This window comes from Talpa europaea (assembly GCF_964194135.1).
Source record: "Talpa europaea genome assembly, chromosome: 2".
Lineage (NCBI taxonomy): Eukaryota > Metazoa > Chordata > Mammalia > Eulipotyphla > Talpidae > Talpa > Talpa europaea.
The window spans coordinates 95,900,615-95,918,276 of record NC_140068.1 but is presented as its reverse complement, the minus strand read 5'-3'; the positions used below and the strand labels follow the sequence as shown (position 1 = coordinate 95,918,276).

Here is a 17,662-nt window from a genome sequence, read left to right as displayed (position 1 = left end):
GCCACTAAAATGTATATTTTAAAGTGGTTAAGATGACATATTTTGTAGCATATATCACCACAATTAACAAAACACCCAAAGGCCCAGTGACTTTTAGTTACTCGAGATCAATCAGCAGTGTTCCATGGCAGAATCAGCACTAGAGGGGATCGCTGTCTAGTGTTCTACTACCTCCCGCCCCTGGTCAGTTTTGAGTGTTCCAACAATCAGGAGAATGATAATACTTACAAGGACAACTACTCCAAGTATTAACAGCCTAGTAATTTAAACTTTCGTTGTTTACTAATCAAGCATAAAGTGAGTGACAGAACCAGTGCACAAAATTAATATAATACTAAAATACAGTTAAGCAACTTAAATTACTAATTTAAATTTCAAAATACAATTATGTTTAAGGATAATACAGGGAATAAAAACTATAGCTACAGTACCTAACAAACATGCAACTGTCATAAAATACACATATTACAACTGACAGTTCTGAAACTGACTAATCATTTTGGCATTAACTGAAAAGCATTAATAAAACACTGGATAAAAGGGCTTACCACTTAAATAGTGCCCATTTTGTATGCAAAAAAGGTAGAAAATAGCTGGTATTCTATTCCTTCCCTATTACTGCTGAATTTCTAAACTAGACTGACACAGACACATTTGTGATATGCCTGCATTTATATCAAAATTTAATTTAAAATAGAATATTTGAGCAGTGGTAGTACTTCTAATATTTAGACTACCAAATAATTTACTTAATTCCACCTTAAATATCTTCTGTATTTTTTTTTTTTTTAAAGGACCATTCCTTCTGAGGATATGTATCCAAGTGAATTGTAACTTGGGACTCCGATACCTTTCTATAGAGTTAATATGTATGTTTTAAATACTTATAATAATGAGATATAAGGCCCATTGCCTTTTTCTTTTCAGGAACTCAAACCCTATCTTTGATGTAATTAAAGTGCAAAACAGTATTACTGATCATGATTACAGTTACCCTTGGTCAAAGCTTTTCATCCTTGAGATCTCTCATAAAACACTACATTAAAATTCTGCTCTCCCTTCCCCTTTTCCTAAAAGGGCTTTGTTTCTGCCTTCAAGGAAACTGCTCCAGTCACTATCACCTTCTTCCTGGACCAATGCAAGAACTAGTAAAACTAAATAGTTAACCCTTTCCCCTCAACATTCTCTCCAAAGTGAACTACATGAGCTCCTCAGTCATCACATTCACTGACAAGCCATAGTCAAAAACAGCAGTAAAGCAAAACTTCCTAAATATTACTTCACTCTACTTTTTATTTTAGTTTTCTTCTTCACTTCTTTGATCTTACATATCTTTCCCAACAACCCCTTCCACTTCTTTATAATTGCAGGCCTGCCAAAATATTTTCTGGCTCAAATGTGAGCACACAACTTTGGGTACATAACCAGCCTGAAGTGGGTCTGACAACATCTATACAAAGAAGATCTTAGGGCTCACTCACAGCCATCTGGACTTCTCAATTGTAAAAAGGACTCAATCTCTACTGTCAACATCCCAAATCCAAGTGGCACATTTGTTAAAATCAATGAACCTACACAAACACATTATCAACCTAAGTTCATACTTCACTCTTGTACATTCAATGTAATTTGACAAATGACATGCCATGCTTCCACCACTATAGTGTCACACAGGATAGTTTCACTGCCCTAAAAAGTCTCTACACTCTGCCCGTTTATCTTTCCTTCTACCCAACCCTGGGTAATTAGTGATTTTGTTTTTTATTGTCTCCGCAGCATGTGTGTAGGAGTTGGAATCATAAAGTATGCAGACTTTTCTTTTTTTGTTGTTTTTTTAAAAAGATTTATTTATTTATGCATACAAGAACTGGGGTACGGGCCAGAGGTGTGGGGGGGGGGCTGAGAGGATTCACCAGAGACAGAGTGGGGAGCAGAACAGTCAGATCTACTGAAATACACTGCTGAGGGGAGCAGTGGGCGAGTCAGGAGAGGTCTGCTGCGCCATGTGGGTAGCTCCCTGGCCAGGGACTGAACTCGTGCTACAGTGACTGTGGATAGCGTCACTGGCTGCATCTTAAGCCCTGAGCCACCAGGGAGGCCCCTAATATGCAGACTTTTCAAATAGGCTTCTTTCATGTAAAATATGTATTTAAAGGTTCTCTATGTCTTTTTATAGATTGAAAGCTCAGTTCTTTTCAGTGCTAAATAATATTCCATTGTTTGAATGTACCACAGTATATATCCATTCACCAAATGCTGAACCTTCTGGCTGCTTCCAAATTATAGCAATTATGAATAAAACTGCTATAAATATGATGAGTATTTTAGCTTTGTAAGAAACTGCTGGGCTGTCTTCCAAACTGGTTATAACACTTTGCATTCCCACCAGCAATAAGGGAGAATTCTTGTTGTTCCACATCCTTTCCAGTATTTGGTATCGTCAGTGTTTTGGATTTTGGCCATCCTAATAGGTATGCAGTTGTATCTCATTTTAATTTTTATTTCCCTGATGACATATTATGTAGTGCATCTTTTCATGTCTTTTTGCCATCTGTATATCTTTTTGGTAAGGTACCTACTGAGGTCTCTAGCCCATATTTTAATTGTATTGGTTATTTTCTTATTGTTGAGTTTTAAACATTCTTTGTATATTTTGGATATTAGTCCTTTATCAAATTTGTCTTTTGCAAATATTTTCTCTGTCTGTGGCTTGTCTTCTCATTTTCTTAAAGACTATTTTTAAGATTATCTTTGCTCCTTTCAGTTGACCATACCCTAATGAACAAACAGTTTCCTGAGTTCTGTGATCTGCTCTAGCATGTTAGTTAAAACTAAAGAGGGGATCAAGGGAACTCTGATTTATAGTGAGTCAGAAGTACAGGTATAACTAACTTGAGCTTGCCACTAGCACCTGATATCTGAAGAGGTGGCAGTCACAGGAACCACCAATCTATAACTGATTGGTCAGAAGCACATGTAATAATCTGGACAGGCAACTGCTGTCTGAAGAGGAGGGCAGTCCTTACCCTGTGGAATCTAAAGATGTCTTCAGGTAGACAGAGTCAGAATTCAGCTGAATTCCTAGACATCACCATGTTAAGGTGGTGACCAAGAATTGCTTGATGGTGTGAGGCGGTCTCTGTATACACCCATGTTAGATTTGGGTCCAGGAACCCTGTTCAGCACCTAACAATAGGCTTCAAAATACATGAACTCAAAACTGATAGAACTAGAAGTTGAAATAGCTAATTCCAAAACTGTAGTTGGCACCTTTAACGCTCCTTTCTTTTGGAACAGAACTAGTAGACAACCCCCCCCCCCCAATCAAAACTAATATAGAGGAATTCAACAACAGCAACAACCAACTAGATTTGACATTTACAGAACACTCCACCCAACAATACCAAAATACACATTCTTTTGAGGTACAACTGAAATACTGATGAAGTTAAAGAGTCATCTCTTAGGTCATAAAAACCTTAACAGATTTAAAAGAACTGAAATCATACAAAGTACTTTCTTTGGCCACAATAGAATCAGACTAAAAATTATTAAACAAGATTAACAGAAAAGTCAAACACTTAAGAATTAACACACTTCTACATAACCCATGGATCAAACAGGAGGACTGAAAAGAATTAGAAACTATTTTGAACTGTATGAAAATGAAAATACAGTATTTCAAAATTTGTAGTATGCAACTACTCCCTTGCTTAGAGGGAAATTTATAGTTGCTACAGCCTAAATAGATTTGTGTGTCTCCTTCCACTCCCAAATTCTTATGTTGAAACCTAATTCCCACTGTGACTGTAGCAGAAGGTGGGATATTTGGGAGGTAACTGAGCAGGCCATGGGGCTGGAGTCCTCATGAATGGTGTTAGTGCCCTAAAGAACTCCCCTGCCCCTTCTGCCGTGTGAGGAGATAGTGAGAAGACAGTTATTTATGGACTAGGAAATAAGTCCTCATCAGACACCAAATCTGCCAGCATCTTGATGTTCAACTTTCCTGCCTCTACAACTGTAAGAAATAAAAGAAACTGAAAAAAGAGTACAATAAACACAAACTAAGCCGAAAGAAGGAAATAATGAAATTAAGAGCAGAAATCCATGTAACTGAAAACAAAAATCAATGAAACCAAAAGCTTCTTCTTTGAAAATACCAATAAAAGAAATTTATCAAAATTATTAAAGAAAAAAGAGAGCAGAAACACAAATATATAGAGTAAATTAGAGGGATTATCACCACAGACACAGAAAGCATTAACACGATAAAGGAACAACTCTATACACATAAAGCTAATAATTTCATGCAAAGAACCAATTCTTAGAAATTCCCCAAAATCACTTACAATGAAATAGATAACGTGAACATATCGAAAACTATGAAAATAAGCCAACTTAATAATTAAAATCCTTTCAAAAAAAGAACCCTGCAGGCTCAGATGGTTTCACTGGCAAATTCTTTGAGAAGAACATTATCACCAAATTTCTATATAATTTCTTATAGGGGAAAAAAATGGCACAATATATTAGAGTTTACAGTGTACTGTCCACCAGGGCAGGCCACGAGCCACATGTAGTTACGGAGTCCTTGCAATGTGTCTAGAGCCACAAGTTGAAATAACATTTTGGCTATATTGAGGTTAAAAACAAAGTATCATAAGGCCTCCCCTGGTGGCACAGCGGTTGAGCACTGGGTTGCAAAGCTGCCCTCAGTCTCTGCAGCACTGGTTCGATCCGCGACTGCCAGCGAGGGTCCCAATGGTGCAAAGACGTCTCCTGCTGCCCGCTACTCACTTCAGCAGTGAATTTCGTCACTCTGCCTGTTCTGTTCCCCGCTCTGGCTCTGGTGAATCCTCTTACCCTCCCGCGCTTCTGACAGTACCCATTGCTTGTATAAATAAATCTTTAAAAACAAAGAAAATATCATAAAACACTCTGATTTCCAATTATAAAAGAGAAATGATAAAACTAAAAAGGAAAAGTGACTTTACATTACCTACTAAGGCAAAGCTTAACCCACTCTAGAATTCAATTGCTTTCAAGAACATCTCAAAACAAAGTACAAGTGAAACTCTTCAAAACCTTAGGAAGAAACTAGAAGGATAATAATGACTACAAAGCAAAATGCAGAGGTTAACAGGCTCACTGTGCATTCCTTCCCTGAGCTGTATGTCCAATATTGACATTCTCTTTGTAAATAAAGGAAAGTATAAACACTTTAAAGATAAAAGGACAAAAGAGAGCTTTTTATAAGTATTTTTCCAAGATAAAGATTATAAAATAAAGTTGCTTCTAAGTGGTATCTTTTCTATTCTAAGGAAAAATCCATTAGAACACTATGTGGCTGGTGTAAAAGCATCATTACAGAAATAGAACACAACTTGCTTTTATTTATTTATTTTAAAGATTTATTTATTTATTTATACAAGCACTGGGTACAGTCAGAAACAAGGGAGGGTGAGAGAATTCACCAGAGCCAGAGCGGGGAGCAGAGCAGGCAGAAGGACCTAAGTACACTGCTGAGGGGAGCAGCAGGAGAGGTCTGTGTGCCATGTGGGACCCTCCTCCGGTGGTGGAGGAGCAGCCGGGGATCAAATAGGTGCTGCAGAGGCTGCAGGCAGCTTCGCAACCCAGCGCTCAATGGCTGAGCCACCAGGGAGGCCCCAACACAATTTGCTTTTAAATGAGAAGATTCCCACCTTCAAATACAGGATTAATGGGAGATTGCTAAAACTAAAGTAGCAGTCTACATTCTCAGCAGTAATTAAAGAATATAAACTGCATCAGAAAACCTAAGATAAAAGGTAATGCTTAAAAAACCCTGTACTTTAAATACCAATAATCATTCTGTTAAAAATTAATCACACATTTTTCAGTAGCTTCATGCCACAAACCGTTAAGTTAGGTAGTCACCGAGATTTGAAAGGAAATCAATTATGCTTGCTTCCTAATTTGCAAGCATAATTGATTTCCTTTCAAATCTCGGTGACTACCTAACTTAACGGTTTGTGGCATGAAGCTGGTCTGATTCAGACCACAATGGTGCCTACTAAAAATTCTCACCACAAAACAATTCAGAAAAACCTTCAGAATTTCTCATCTGAAACAATTTCAGCATATTTGCAAACATTTCTTTTGTGATGGGGAAATGTATGCATCTTGGCCATTGTAAGACTTAACTCCCCTCCCCCTCACCCTGACTTTAGCATTTCTGAAATAAAAATTTAAATATGTTCATTTAATATGGTAACTTCTTTCCCTCAGAAAAGTAACCATTACTCCAGTGATGCATATGAAAATTACTGTCACATAAGAATCAAAGAAGTGCAGTAAACTTTATATGTAAATGTTTTACTGTGATAGGCTATATTATATTTTCTAAGTAACTAAATACTTTTTAAGTACATTCAGCCTCAGTTATTGTCCTCAGTATACACACAAAAAAGTTGAGGATATGCATACATACACACACATAAACATGTAATTATATGTACTTAAAAGCAAATTGTGTCAAATCTGTGTTAATCTGTGAATGGTCAGTGGCTTTACAACTATTTTTTAATAGTAAGTGTAATAATATTTTAATGGAATTATATTTGAATAAAAGATATGTTTAAGGAACTGTTAACCGCCAAATTGAGAATCCTTAGAACCTAATATTCCAGAACAAAGAAGTTTCTGTTAACAGAAGGGCTCGGGCTACCATAAGGAAAAAAGATGTTAAAAAAATAAAAATGGAAATACCACATGTGCCAGCAATGCCGCTTTCTAGGTATTTACCCAAAGAATATGAACACACTGATAGGAATAGACTTCCGCACTCCATGTTGATAGCTGCATTGCTCAGTCATGGAACCAACCTAACAGTAAATAAACACTACTCACAGCTGAATTGCAAAGTAGTTAAAACATGCGATACTTCATACAATGACAGGCAAATATTTTATTTACTATGCTTTGTAAAGGATAACTTTCATCTGATTTCTTGATTTTCCATACTCTATGGAAAACCGGGACCTACAAATTTGAGTTTTAGAGGTCAATCTAAACAGAACAGCCATTTCACAGTGCCTCTGACTCACGTGGAATTACCTTGACATGACCACCAAACAATCACCACCAGTTGATGGCAGCACAACCAACAAAAGACAAGCTTTTCTGAAGTCAAAATAATCTATCTCCTTATAAACTCAATGTATACCTTCTAATGTGAAGTTGTTTAAGAATTTCAGATCTTGTTTACATTTTAAGATGTCAACTGTACAAACATTTTCCATACAAGTCACAATCAGTTTAGGCTAGCATTTCTATTTTCAAAAAAGCGATCTGCTGGTTTCAAGGATTACTCGTATTTCTGATATTGGGGAATTCTAGAGATCAGAATTGAAACAGAGAGTATCTAATTGAGGACCTTCTACATGCAAATGAAGTAATCTTTTAGACAAACATAAAAGAGGGAAGTTCAAAAGGTAGGGTTAATAGGCAAAAGGGCAAAAAACCTGACGAAATGCCAAGTATCACAGCATCCAAATAAAAGACACCTGTGTAGACTCTACAGGAAGTCCGTTTAAAACCAGAATTTCTGGGGTCTCCCCTGGTGGCGCAGGGGCTGAGCGCTGGGCTGCAAGGCTGCCTGCAGCCTCTGAAGCGCGGGTTCGTTCCCCGGCCACCGGCAAGGGTCCCACAAATAAATAAATAATACATAAATAAATCCAGAGTTTCTGTTAGAACATAGAATGAGGAGGGACAATCCCACACCACCATCCTAGGGAGAACATTCAGGAAAACAGAGCAGCTGAAAAACTAAGAAAGGCTTTAGGAAATAATGTGATTTATAAGCACCCAATATGCTTCCTAGCTTAACTGTGGGACAAACAGTGGTTTGGGAATTTAATAAGGAAAGTTCCATTTCTAACCTCTGAGAAACTAAATGAATAATGCATATGTATTTAATCTACCCTATGTGAATGTCCTTAGGGACTCATACAAAGTATTTAACAAGAAGAGCTATTTTAAGTGGAAAAAACCCTCAGCACCATGTGATAACCAGAATATCACCTGATCTTACTTTACTGCGTAATAAGGACTCCTCGATTTAGAAGGAGCCATCCCAGTGCAGGGTAAATCTCTCCTGTGGAATTCTGTTAAGAGTGAGCTCTACCAGGGGAAGAGAATGCATGTACTGTTGTAATCAAGGCCAACACGGACCACACTCATGCAGTGTACCCCATCTTAAGAATCCATTGTCCTTCAGGAAACTTGTCTCTAGTAGTAGACAAGAGCTCCTTAGAAAACAGTGATCTTTACCCAACTACCTAAGAGTCACCCCCAACAATGTCGAACCCCATCCTCATTCTCATACTCTGAAAATGGAGAGGATTTGGGGACCACCAAACCCTAACCCTCACCAGACCCTAACAAGTATCAATAACCTGGAAACAAAAGTTTCCTTGTGAACTCCATGCAGTAGTGAAGTGTCAAATTAATAACAAAGATTATAAATTAATGACAAAGATTATAAAACCACTTTTGTTAACAACTACTATAACTTATGGATAATAACCTTTACTAAACCTTAGACAAACACAAATTCTCTCTGACAGGTTCCTCATGCATAACATGTAGTTAACATTCCTTAATAAAGTAATTTATAATGCAAAAAGTCCAATACAATGTCTGACATACTGTATATATTAGGTAACAAGTCGGTTTAAGGTCTAAGAAGCCTAAGTCAGAAAAAAGAGGATAAAATAAAAAATTAGGGTTTGAAAGTAAATCTGCCAATAATAGAACTCAATCAAGTCGATGAACCAATGCTGATTCACTGAATTTGCAGATGCATCTCAATCAGTAATGTGACAGGGGTAGAATTACATGTGGATTTCTGATAGTGGCAGGACCTGTTGGAACCCCAAACCTATGAGTTGGTTCAAGGGTCAATTCTATAGCAAAAATTCTTCTGGGAAAGAGAAATAAGTTAAAACAACAAAAGCGTTATTAAAAGAAAGGACTGATTTTCTCTAGAGAAGACCATCTAATAAAGACTATAGAAGAGACCATCCCACCAAAAACAAAACACAAGCTTTGTTAAAACAGAAAGATGAGGCACAGAGAAGTAGCTAATTTTTCTAAATTTGGGCCAAGGTATCCAAGTCCTACATTGCTAACACCGCCCTACTACACTCCAAGAGCTATCAAGCTAAAAATGAGCAGAAAAAGTGCAAAGAATAAGCATGATCAATGTGGCAGTTTATTTTTTCCCCACATGTTCACAGTGTGGTTTTATGTGTATTATATTCACTTCATGACGTTTAGTTAACATTTCTGCTACCAAGATGTGTTTTATCTCTAGTATTGAGATATAATTGACATATATCACTATACAGTATAATGTTTTGACATAACATATAGTGTGCAATGATTACAATAAATTTAGTTAGGATCCATCATCTCATATAGATATAGTCAAAAGAGAAAGCAAAACACAGAAGAAAAAAATTTCCCTAGTGATGAGAAATCTTAGGATTTACCTTCGTAACAACTTGGCTATATATCACACAGCAGTGTCAGCTATAGTCAACATGCTGTACCTTAGCTCCCTAATGCTGACTTATCCTGTAATTGCAAGTTTGTACCCTTTAAGCAACGTTGTCCAAATTACCCTCCCCGCCACCCACCTCAGCAAAATCTGATCTTTTTCCAAGTTTTTTTTCCTTTTCTTTTTTTTAAGAATCCACAGGTAAGTGATATCATAGAGTGTCTTTCTGTAACTCATCTCACTTAGCATAAAGCCCTCAAGGTCCAACCAAGTTGTCACAAATGGCAGGTTTCCCTTGTTTTGGCTTTAAATATTCTATTGTATGTGTATGCACACACGTGTGTGTGCATACTATATAGCTATATATACTAAACTGTTTTATTGATTAATCTGTTAGAATATGTTTTATAATCAACAGAAATGTGGATTCAATGAAATACAGCAGTTTGTAAAACAGAACTACATTCTTTGCTAGAGCAAATGAAGGATTTGCAAATACAGTTCACAGAGCCCTGGAGGTCCTCTCAGAGAGCAGGCCAGCACAGGTAAAGGAGGCTCCAGATGCAACAAAACCAGTTTCATTTTTATCTCTTCCCTTTCTTGGAAGGGTCATTCAATATGCTTTTTCAAGGAAAGCATTCTACTTATTAAGAAAAACGCTTAGAAACCATAGAATCAGATGAATTATTAAGATCCCTTGAAGGATTAGATTTCAAAGTCCTAAGAAACAACTTACAGAGTATAAGATCAAAAAGACTTTAAACTCTTTAATGCCTCCAAAGCTAGTACATTTACTCTACCTACCTCTAGTATTAGAGAGGGATGTTACAAGTAACAAATTTAGTGTTGCACATAATGATGTTTTTAATTTAACACTGAAAACAAACTTTGTATTATGAAGTCTTTATAAACATGACTATAGCTCTCAAACACTGGAAAACGTTATGAAGCAATATCTTTGCATCAAAGGGATTTTTTTTTAAGTCATTTATGCTGTTACCCTCCTCCCATAAAAATGATGACATTCATTAAAAAAACCTACTGAGCAGTTACTCTAATCCACATTGGACTCAACTTTTTGAAGAGTTACAAAGATAAATGATTTCTGTACCATCTTTAGTTTTAAAGACAGTATGAGATAAAATCAAATAAACTGGGTAAAAGAAGTGCTAAAGAGAGGCAAAGAAGTGAGAAGAGAGAACCCAATGGGAGAAATTACTTCCAAATGTTCAGGAAAGAAGATTCTTAGGAGGGGTGATCTGAAAATATACTCTAGAATCTCTTCATTCTGATATAAGAGTACACATTCATTTGTTATTCAACAAACAGTTTGTGGTCTAGTAAGAGAAAAGGATAAACAAACAAATAAGCAAGTATAATAACAAGCATGTGCATAATATTAATGAAAAAGGGAGAGACAATTCCTTGGGGCACTGAGGAGAAAAAGCAAAGGGGGAAGGAAAGGACAAGTGGCTTCATTAGGGCTCTGAGAATAAACAGGAGCCAGCTAGAAAGAAAGAGATATTTCAAGCAATGGAAACATGAGCAAGGACATGAAAGAAGTGAAAGCATGTGGTGTCTTTGGGGACCAGGTGTGGGGCAACAGGAGGTGAGAGAATATAAAACTGAAAAGGAGGACAGGTCAGATCATGAGGAGCATTAAGCTGGTGCCAAGGAGTTTGGCTTCATGACAGTAGGTGTAACAATTTTAGGCAAAAAATAATGTCACATAAGCACTGTTAAGATATCCTTTGTAGTATTAAAAATTTTGAAGCTGTAAAAATGTTTTAAGTTTCCACTGGCTACAGATGTTAATTCCAAGACCCCTTGAAGTAACTCCAAAGGTCCTACTGGCTAGGAGTCCAGTTGAGAGTGCTCAGAGAGCAGAACTATTTATTTTTAAATCTCTCAGAGATGGGATATAGTAGAGTAAGAATTTATTTCTGATTAAGAATGATAAAAAAGAACAAAAGATGACAACAAGGTTTCTGGCCTAATCATCTCAGTGGAGCCATGGAATACTGATAAGAAAAATGGAAGCTTTGTCTGGGAGATGTCAAAATTCAAAAATCTACTGAATAGCCATGCATTCTGTCTATAAAAAGTTAAAACACAGGTTTAGAAGTCCCCAAAAGAAGAGCCACAGATATAAATTTGAGAGACACTGGTGACAACTGAAGCCATGTGGGTGGATGAAGTCACTGACCATGAATGGGACCCAGAGTGGAATCTAGTAATCCTGGGGAAAACATGTGACTAGACAGAGAAAGAACATCCAGAGGAGGAGGAGAGGAAGAGCAGAAACAAGAGAAGTGTCATGTGAATCTAGGAAAGCAGACATTTCAAAACACACTGGAAATAGGGTACCAAACGACAGAGGGCCAGGCAGTAAGAAGATTGTAAAGTGGCCACTGGGTTTGGAAACTGAGTAGTCACTAATAAACTTTCACTGGGTTGGGTAAAGGATAGATTAAGTTGAAGAATAAATGGAAAATGAGAGAAGACAACGAGGATAGATCACTCTGCTCAAAAAACCTGGCAAGAGAGAGAATGACAATCAGCAGTTTGACAAGTTGGGAAAGTATGCACATTTTAGGCATTAACCTGTTTTCTGATTTGTGTCTAAAGACTGAGAACAAGGACTGTCTCCAGTATTCTTACAGCACCTACTGGATATTAAAAGCAGCAGCACTACAAAATCATTGTTAGAATGTAAAACATAACTCATACACTTCACTAAATTTTAACTAAATTTGTAGTGTAAAAGGGAGTGTACTAGACTGAACCAATTAGGCAGTCATTAAATTCAAGTCATTACTCCCATGGCGTGACTATTTAAAAGAAGTCACACCCTCCTGTGTCATTTGACAGGCTCTGTGAGCAATTTTGCTCTATGATATTACTTTTAATTCCTTCGCCCTGGGCTGCACAAGGACATACTCACCTCCATAGTAGAGTCCTGTAGCAGTGCACATCCGCCACTGTCCCTGATACATTCCTGCTCTGCTGGGGCTGCACATCTGGACGCTGACATCTGCAATCTCTTGGGGTTCTAGCGATCTCACCATCACCATGTTCACATGTCCAAATTGGTCTCCCCCGACATATTTAAGACAAACCCCTGGAGGCCAGGCCTCTGCCCCTGAGTTCAAGCAAAAGAAAAAAATGTTAGGCAATTTGTGGTCCTATGCTGGGTGTAGGTCATTACAAAACTGCAGAAGAGGTATCTCAGTCTCTCATACATACGTAAACCTACTCACATATCCTTGAACTACCTAACAATCTCACATACCTGATTGCAAAGAATTATAAGAAACAACTTATATCAATAGTCTATTCCTAAGAGAAGGCAATACAAGCAAAGGCAAAGCAGTTCCTCAAGAAGCTGTGTTCCAGATGACCCCATAGAAAGCCGCGCATCACAGGGACCTACAGAACCTAAGAAAGATGTGTGCAAAGAATCATGGAGATGGGGCCTCCGTGGTGGCACAAGGGGTTAGGATGTAACCTATGAAGCTATTCGCAGCCACTGCAGCACAAGTTCGATCCCCAGCCGGCCAGGGAGCTACCCACATGGCACAGCAGACCTCTCCTGACTTGCCCGCTGCTCCCCTCAGCAGTGTATTTCAGTCAGCCTGCCTGTCTGGTCCCCTCTGTCTCTGGTGAATCCTCTCACCCCTCGCACCTCTGGCCTGTACCCCAGTTCTTGTATGCATAAATAAATAAATCTTTAAAAAAAAAAAGAGTCATGGAAATGAAGAACAGGCCTACTTCTCTGGAGGGCTGTGTTCTCTTCTAAGGGTAACACATGCCCATTTTCACTCGAACTTTTAAAACTGACATCCAAAGTAAAAATATATTTAATTGTCCCCAGTTTTTCCATTGAGGCAAGAGGATGAAACACATGAGAAGCAATTTTTTCATTATTTTCATTTAAAAGCTGCTTTTTAAAAAACAAAAAAAAACCCTGTCTTTTCCCTGATGCATGACTTTTCTTCTAGAGTCTTTAAGGAATCTTGAGGACCTCTGAGGCTCAAAAGACTCAGCAAAATCAGACATACAAGCGAAATTTTTTGTTTTCAGGTTCAAACAGCGTGGGAAAATATGGAGAATATGGGGTCACCTCCACGGATGATATCAACGCACTGTGGTCTCAGTCAGATATGCTTGTAGAAAGGACAGGCATGGCAATGGAGAAATGGCTTTGGCAGGAAAAGTCCTCAGCTAGAAGTGGCAAAGATCTTGTTTGGCAACTACTATTTCTGTGTATCTATTTTCACGTAAACTAATTCAAAATAGATACAGTGACTAGATGTCATCTTTCCTGCAAAGTCTATCCAATATATTCCTTTTTACTGTAGACAGGAACCTCTATGTATTTATCTTTTGGGGGGAGGCATTCATTATGAAAATAAATCACTATGAAAGCTGGACACAGCAGAATTCTCAAGATACAGCAAGCTTGAAATTTAGCTCCCAATAGTACCCTAGGATACCTTGGTGCCAGGCAGGTTTTGATATACCTGATAGTTTACTACTGAAAAGGGAACCAGAGGGAAAAGCAACCAGAATTCTACTGCTGAGATCTTAGCCTCATTATGAACAGACCCCTCTGCAGCACTTGGGTCTTAAGGATTAGCAGGTGAAGGTGTCTGTTTTTCAGACACTATGTTTTTGTCTTACCTTCTTTAAAAACAATTTGCCACCAATGTACCTCTTAACACCATAAAGGGCAAGAGCTGCTGGTGGAAAGGTTGTGATGATATACTAGCAACACTTGCAAATTCTGTTTTTCTGTGGCCTCTGGCCTGACAAAAACATTTTCCTCAGGTCAAGAACAGTAGCAGCTGATGTGAAACACCTTAGAAAATGTTAGTCTTTTTAAAGACCAAGATCCAAAGGGAAAATTAAACTATTATCAGGCTGAATTCACAATTATTTTTTAATACACACACACATTGTATAGACAATATCCATCTATACGAAAACCTAAGAACGTGTCTGTCTTTAAACTTCTAAGAAAATAAGGAAAACCAAGACTGGGTGGGTATACAAAATACTTGGCTTTTCTAAGAAGACAGCCAGCCACAGGCAGCCAAGATGGTTGGGTGTCTGATCTGGGCAGAAGAGGGAATGCTATTATATACCAGAGAGACTGAGTTACCTAGTGAAATGCTATATGAGTAACATTAAATTATCTGGCTATGGTCCTGATCTTTTTGGTCCTCTAGATACTCTATTAATGTGGTACTTGTAGACCATCTTGAAGGGAAAATTAGAAGAGTCATCCACCACCAACTCTAAGGTACTAATTTGCTATGAAGTGAAGAACTAATCACTTGTTTTCTGAGCGTTACCAATAGCTTACTATGACACAGAGTTGTTACAACCACAACTTTTAGGTCAATTAACTCTGAAAAGGTCAAAGATAATTCTTTATGTTGAAGGAAGGGAAATACTGGCATGATATTTGAACTGGTGCGCAGTTTGACAAGTATACCTGAAATCTACATTTGGAAGCATAACACAACAGAGCGTCAAAATAGGTCTTAGTTACAAACTAGCTTAATGGTGGATACATATAGCTAGAAGAAAATAAAAACTAATCTGTTTAATGACTTTCCAAGTTAAATCTCACAAGCACACATATGATTAAAGGTTGTGATTCTCCAGTCATCATGGAATATAACTATTTTAAATTAAGAATGTATCTTAGGGCCTCCCCGGTGGCGCAGCAGGTTGAGCGCAGCTCGTGAAGCTGTCCGCAGCCTCTGCAGCGTGGATTCGATTCCTGGCCGGCTGGCGAGAATCCCACATGGCGTGGCAGACTTCTCCTGTCGCGCCCGCTGCTCCCCTCAGCAGTGTATTTCGGTCGTCTGCCTGTTCTGCTCCCTGCTCTGTCTCTGGTGAATCTTCTCACCCTCCCGCACCTCTGGCCTGTACCCCAGCTCTTGTATAAAAATAAATAAATCTTTTTTTTTTTAAAAAAAAGAATGTATCTTCATTTAAATTTAAAAAAAATTCAAAGTAAAAACAAAACAAACACTGTCACATGACAATTTTGAGATAAAGAGCATTGCAAGAACGAAAGACTAGCCAATCTGTTCTAGAAAGTCTGACGCTCACTAGGTGTTACGTGATTACAGAAAGTTTGGAGACGGAATATAAGGAACATCCAAAAAGCAATGCAGAAGACAAATCTCACTGAAGATGATCACCTATCTTTTTAATTCCTATGAATTTGGAGAATGCATCTCAAGTTAAGTTACCTAAAAACAGACACCTTCACTAATCTTGATACCATTTTCCCCTGTACCTGTTAAAGTGCCTGAAAGATAACATAATTTGTCAAATGAATGAAGCAGAATTATCTTCTCTACAGTCATACTGAAATGAAAGGTAGAATTAACTATTTTAAGAAGCCAAATGAAAAATGGGGGAAATAGTACTTCTTTCTCAAGTTCTTTGCCCAGCTCTTGTTTTATACTCACTGTATGTAGTTCAAAAAATAAAGATGACTCTGAAATCACTCATATGGCACCAATTACAACAACTTTATCAAAGTAGAGAAACACCAGAGTTCTAACATGCACAGCCATAGATTCACTATCTAGTTGGACAACACGAAGGAACATGCTCAGTAGCAATTGAGAACTTGTAAGTGCTGGTAAAAAGAACTGTCTACTTATCTTCTGCGGGACAATTTCAAATTTTCACTCTGAACTCCACTGTAAGGTTTCCACTCAAGTTCCTACTACTTAATTAGTGGCAAAAGTTTGAATTCTAAGATACTGCATCTATGTCATTAATTGTATTGTTTCTGTATTTTATAGTCCAAATCTAAGGATTAAGGCAGTATTAGTTGAATTTTAAACAATATGTGAAACTTATCTTCTTTGGGGAAGCTGTTGAGAAAATTATGCAGTTCTTATCTTATCCACCGTGTATGTGATTTTCTAGCATGCCTAAAACATGATAGCAAAGAAAGATAATTATGAAAGATACTTTATGAAAGATAATTATGAAACTCAGCAAGGACTTGTCTCTTAGGGAAGATTATGTATGAGAGTAAGTAAGAACGCCAAAGGAGAAAAAGCCAACTTGTGAATTACTTCTCTATTTCCAGAAATAACTCAGGCCAGATTAGCATGATACCAAAGAACCAGTGCATATGCATGTTTTCCCTCCCTCTTTAATAAGATACCTGTTAATAGTTATGAGGCCAGTTTCTCCTTGTTCAAAAGGAAAGCGTTTAGTTTATAGATAAAAATCTTACAAATGGTTGAACAATTTCGAGAATCAAAAAAACCAATCTGTACAAAGTACCTTGAAAGGTAAAATCTCTAGCAACTATTGTCCAACTGTTTAAGAGGTGTTCAGGAACATGAATGTCCTTGTACAGGAAGAAAGGCTGACGGCCCAGAGGCTGTTTTAAACTGGAGTTACTAAGCAAAAGGAGGAGAAGGCAACCACGCTCACCAATACAGATTATCTCTAACTCAAGCTGTCTTTTGGGGATCTCAAATGTCCCCATTAACACAAGAACTTGTCTACCCAATGAATAGACAAGACATACATACATACATATATATATATATATATATATATATCAAGACACTTTCTATATGAATATATAGAATATATCACTTTCTATATGAAAATATAGAATATATCATTCTATATATAATAGAATATATAGAATATAATGAATATATCAAGACACTTTCTAAAATACAAAATGGTTATTCTGTAACAAGACAGTATCTGAAACATGTCAACAGGGCTCTAATGATTTTCTATATTTAAAAGTATTATAAAGAATCTATGGAAAGTCAGACCATTTTCTGTGTTTTCATATAAGTAAACACTAATTTTTTTTAAATAAATAAAGGAGTTACACTTTCTAAACAACTGTTGATTATCAAAAAACTCAAGAATAGATTTCAAAACCACTGTTGATCAAAAATAGGTTTTAATATAAGAAATATCATCACTAGAAGCTAAATTAAAATTGTTTTAATATATTAAAAGCAACACTGAGGGAAAAAAAGGCAAAGATAAACTCTGAACAGGAATTTTAAGAAAAACAGAAAATATGACTATTTTTCCCTTATCAACAGG

General features: G+C 37.2%; 1 protein-coding gene across 4 annotated transcripts in view; it reads right to left on the bottom strand.

Moving 5' to 3' along the window:
- ILRUN (inflammation and lipid regulator with UBA-like and NBR1-like domains) overlaps positions 1 to 17,662 on the bottom strand; it is a gene marked incomplete at both ends in the record, with an annotated part of 90,688 nt that overhangs the window by 30,858 nt on the left and 42,168 nt on the right. For 3 of the 4 annotated variants that reach the window (XM_084228359.1, XM_084228357.1, XM_084228360.1), the window contains one exon: positions 12,486 to 12,683. The exons of the other annotated variant lie outside the window; for it this stretch is intronic. In XM_084228359.1, the coding sequence (XP_084084485.1) occupies positions 12,486 to 12,683 (198 nt within the window). The remainder of the gene's footprint in view (positions 1 to 12,485; positions 12,684 to 17,662) is intronic. 4 annotated transcript variants of the gene reach the window in all.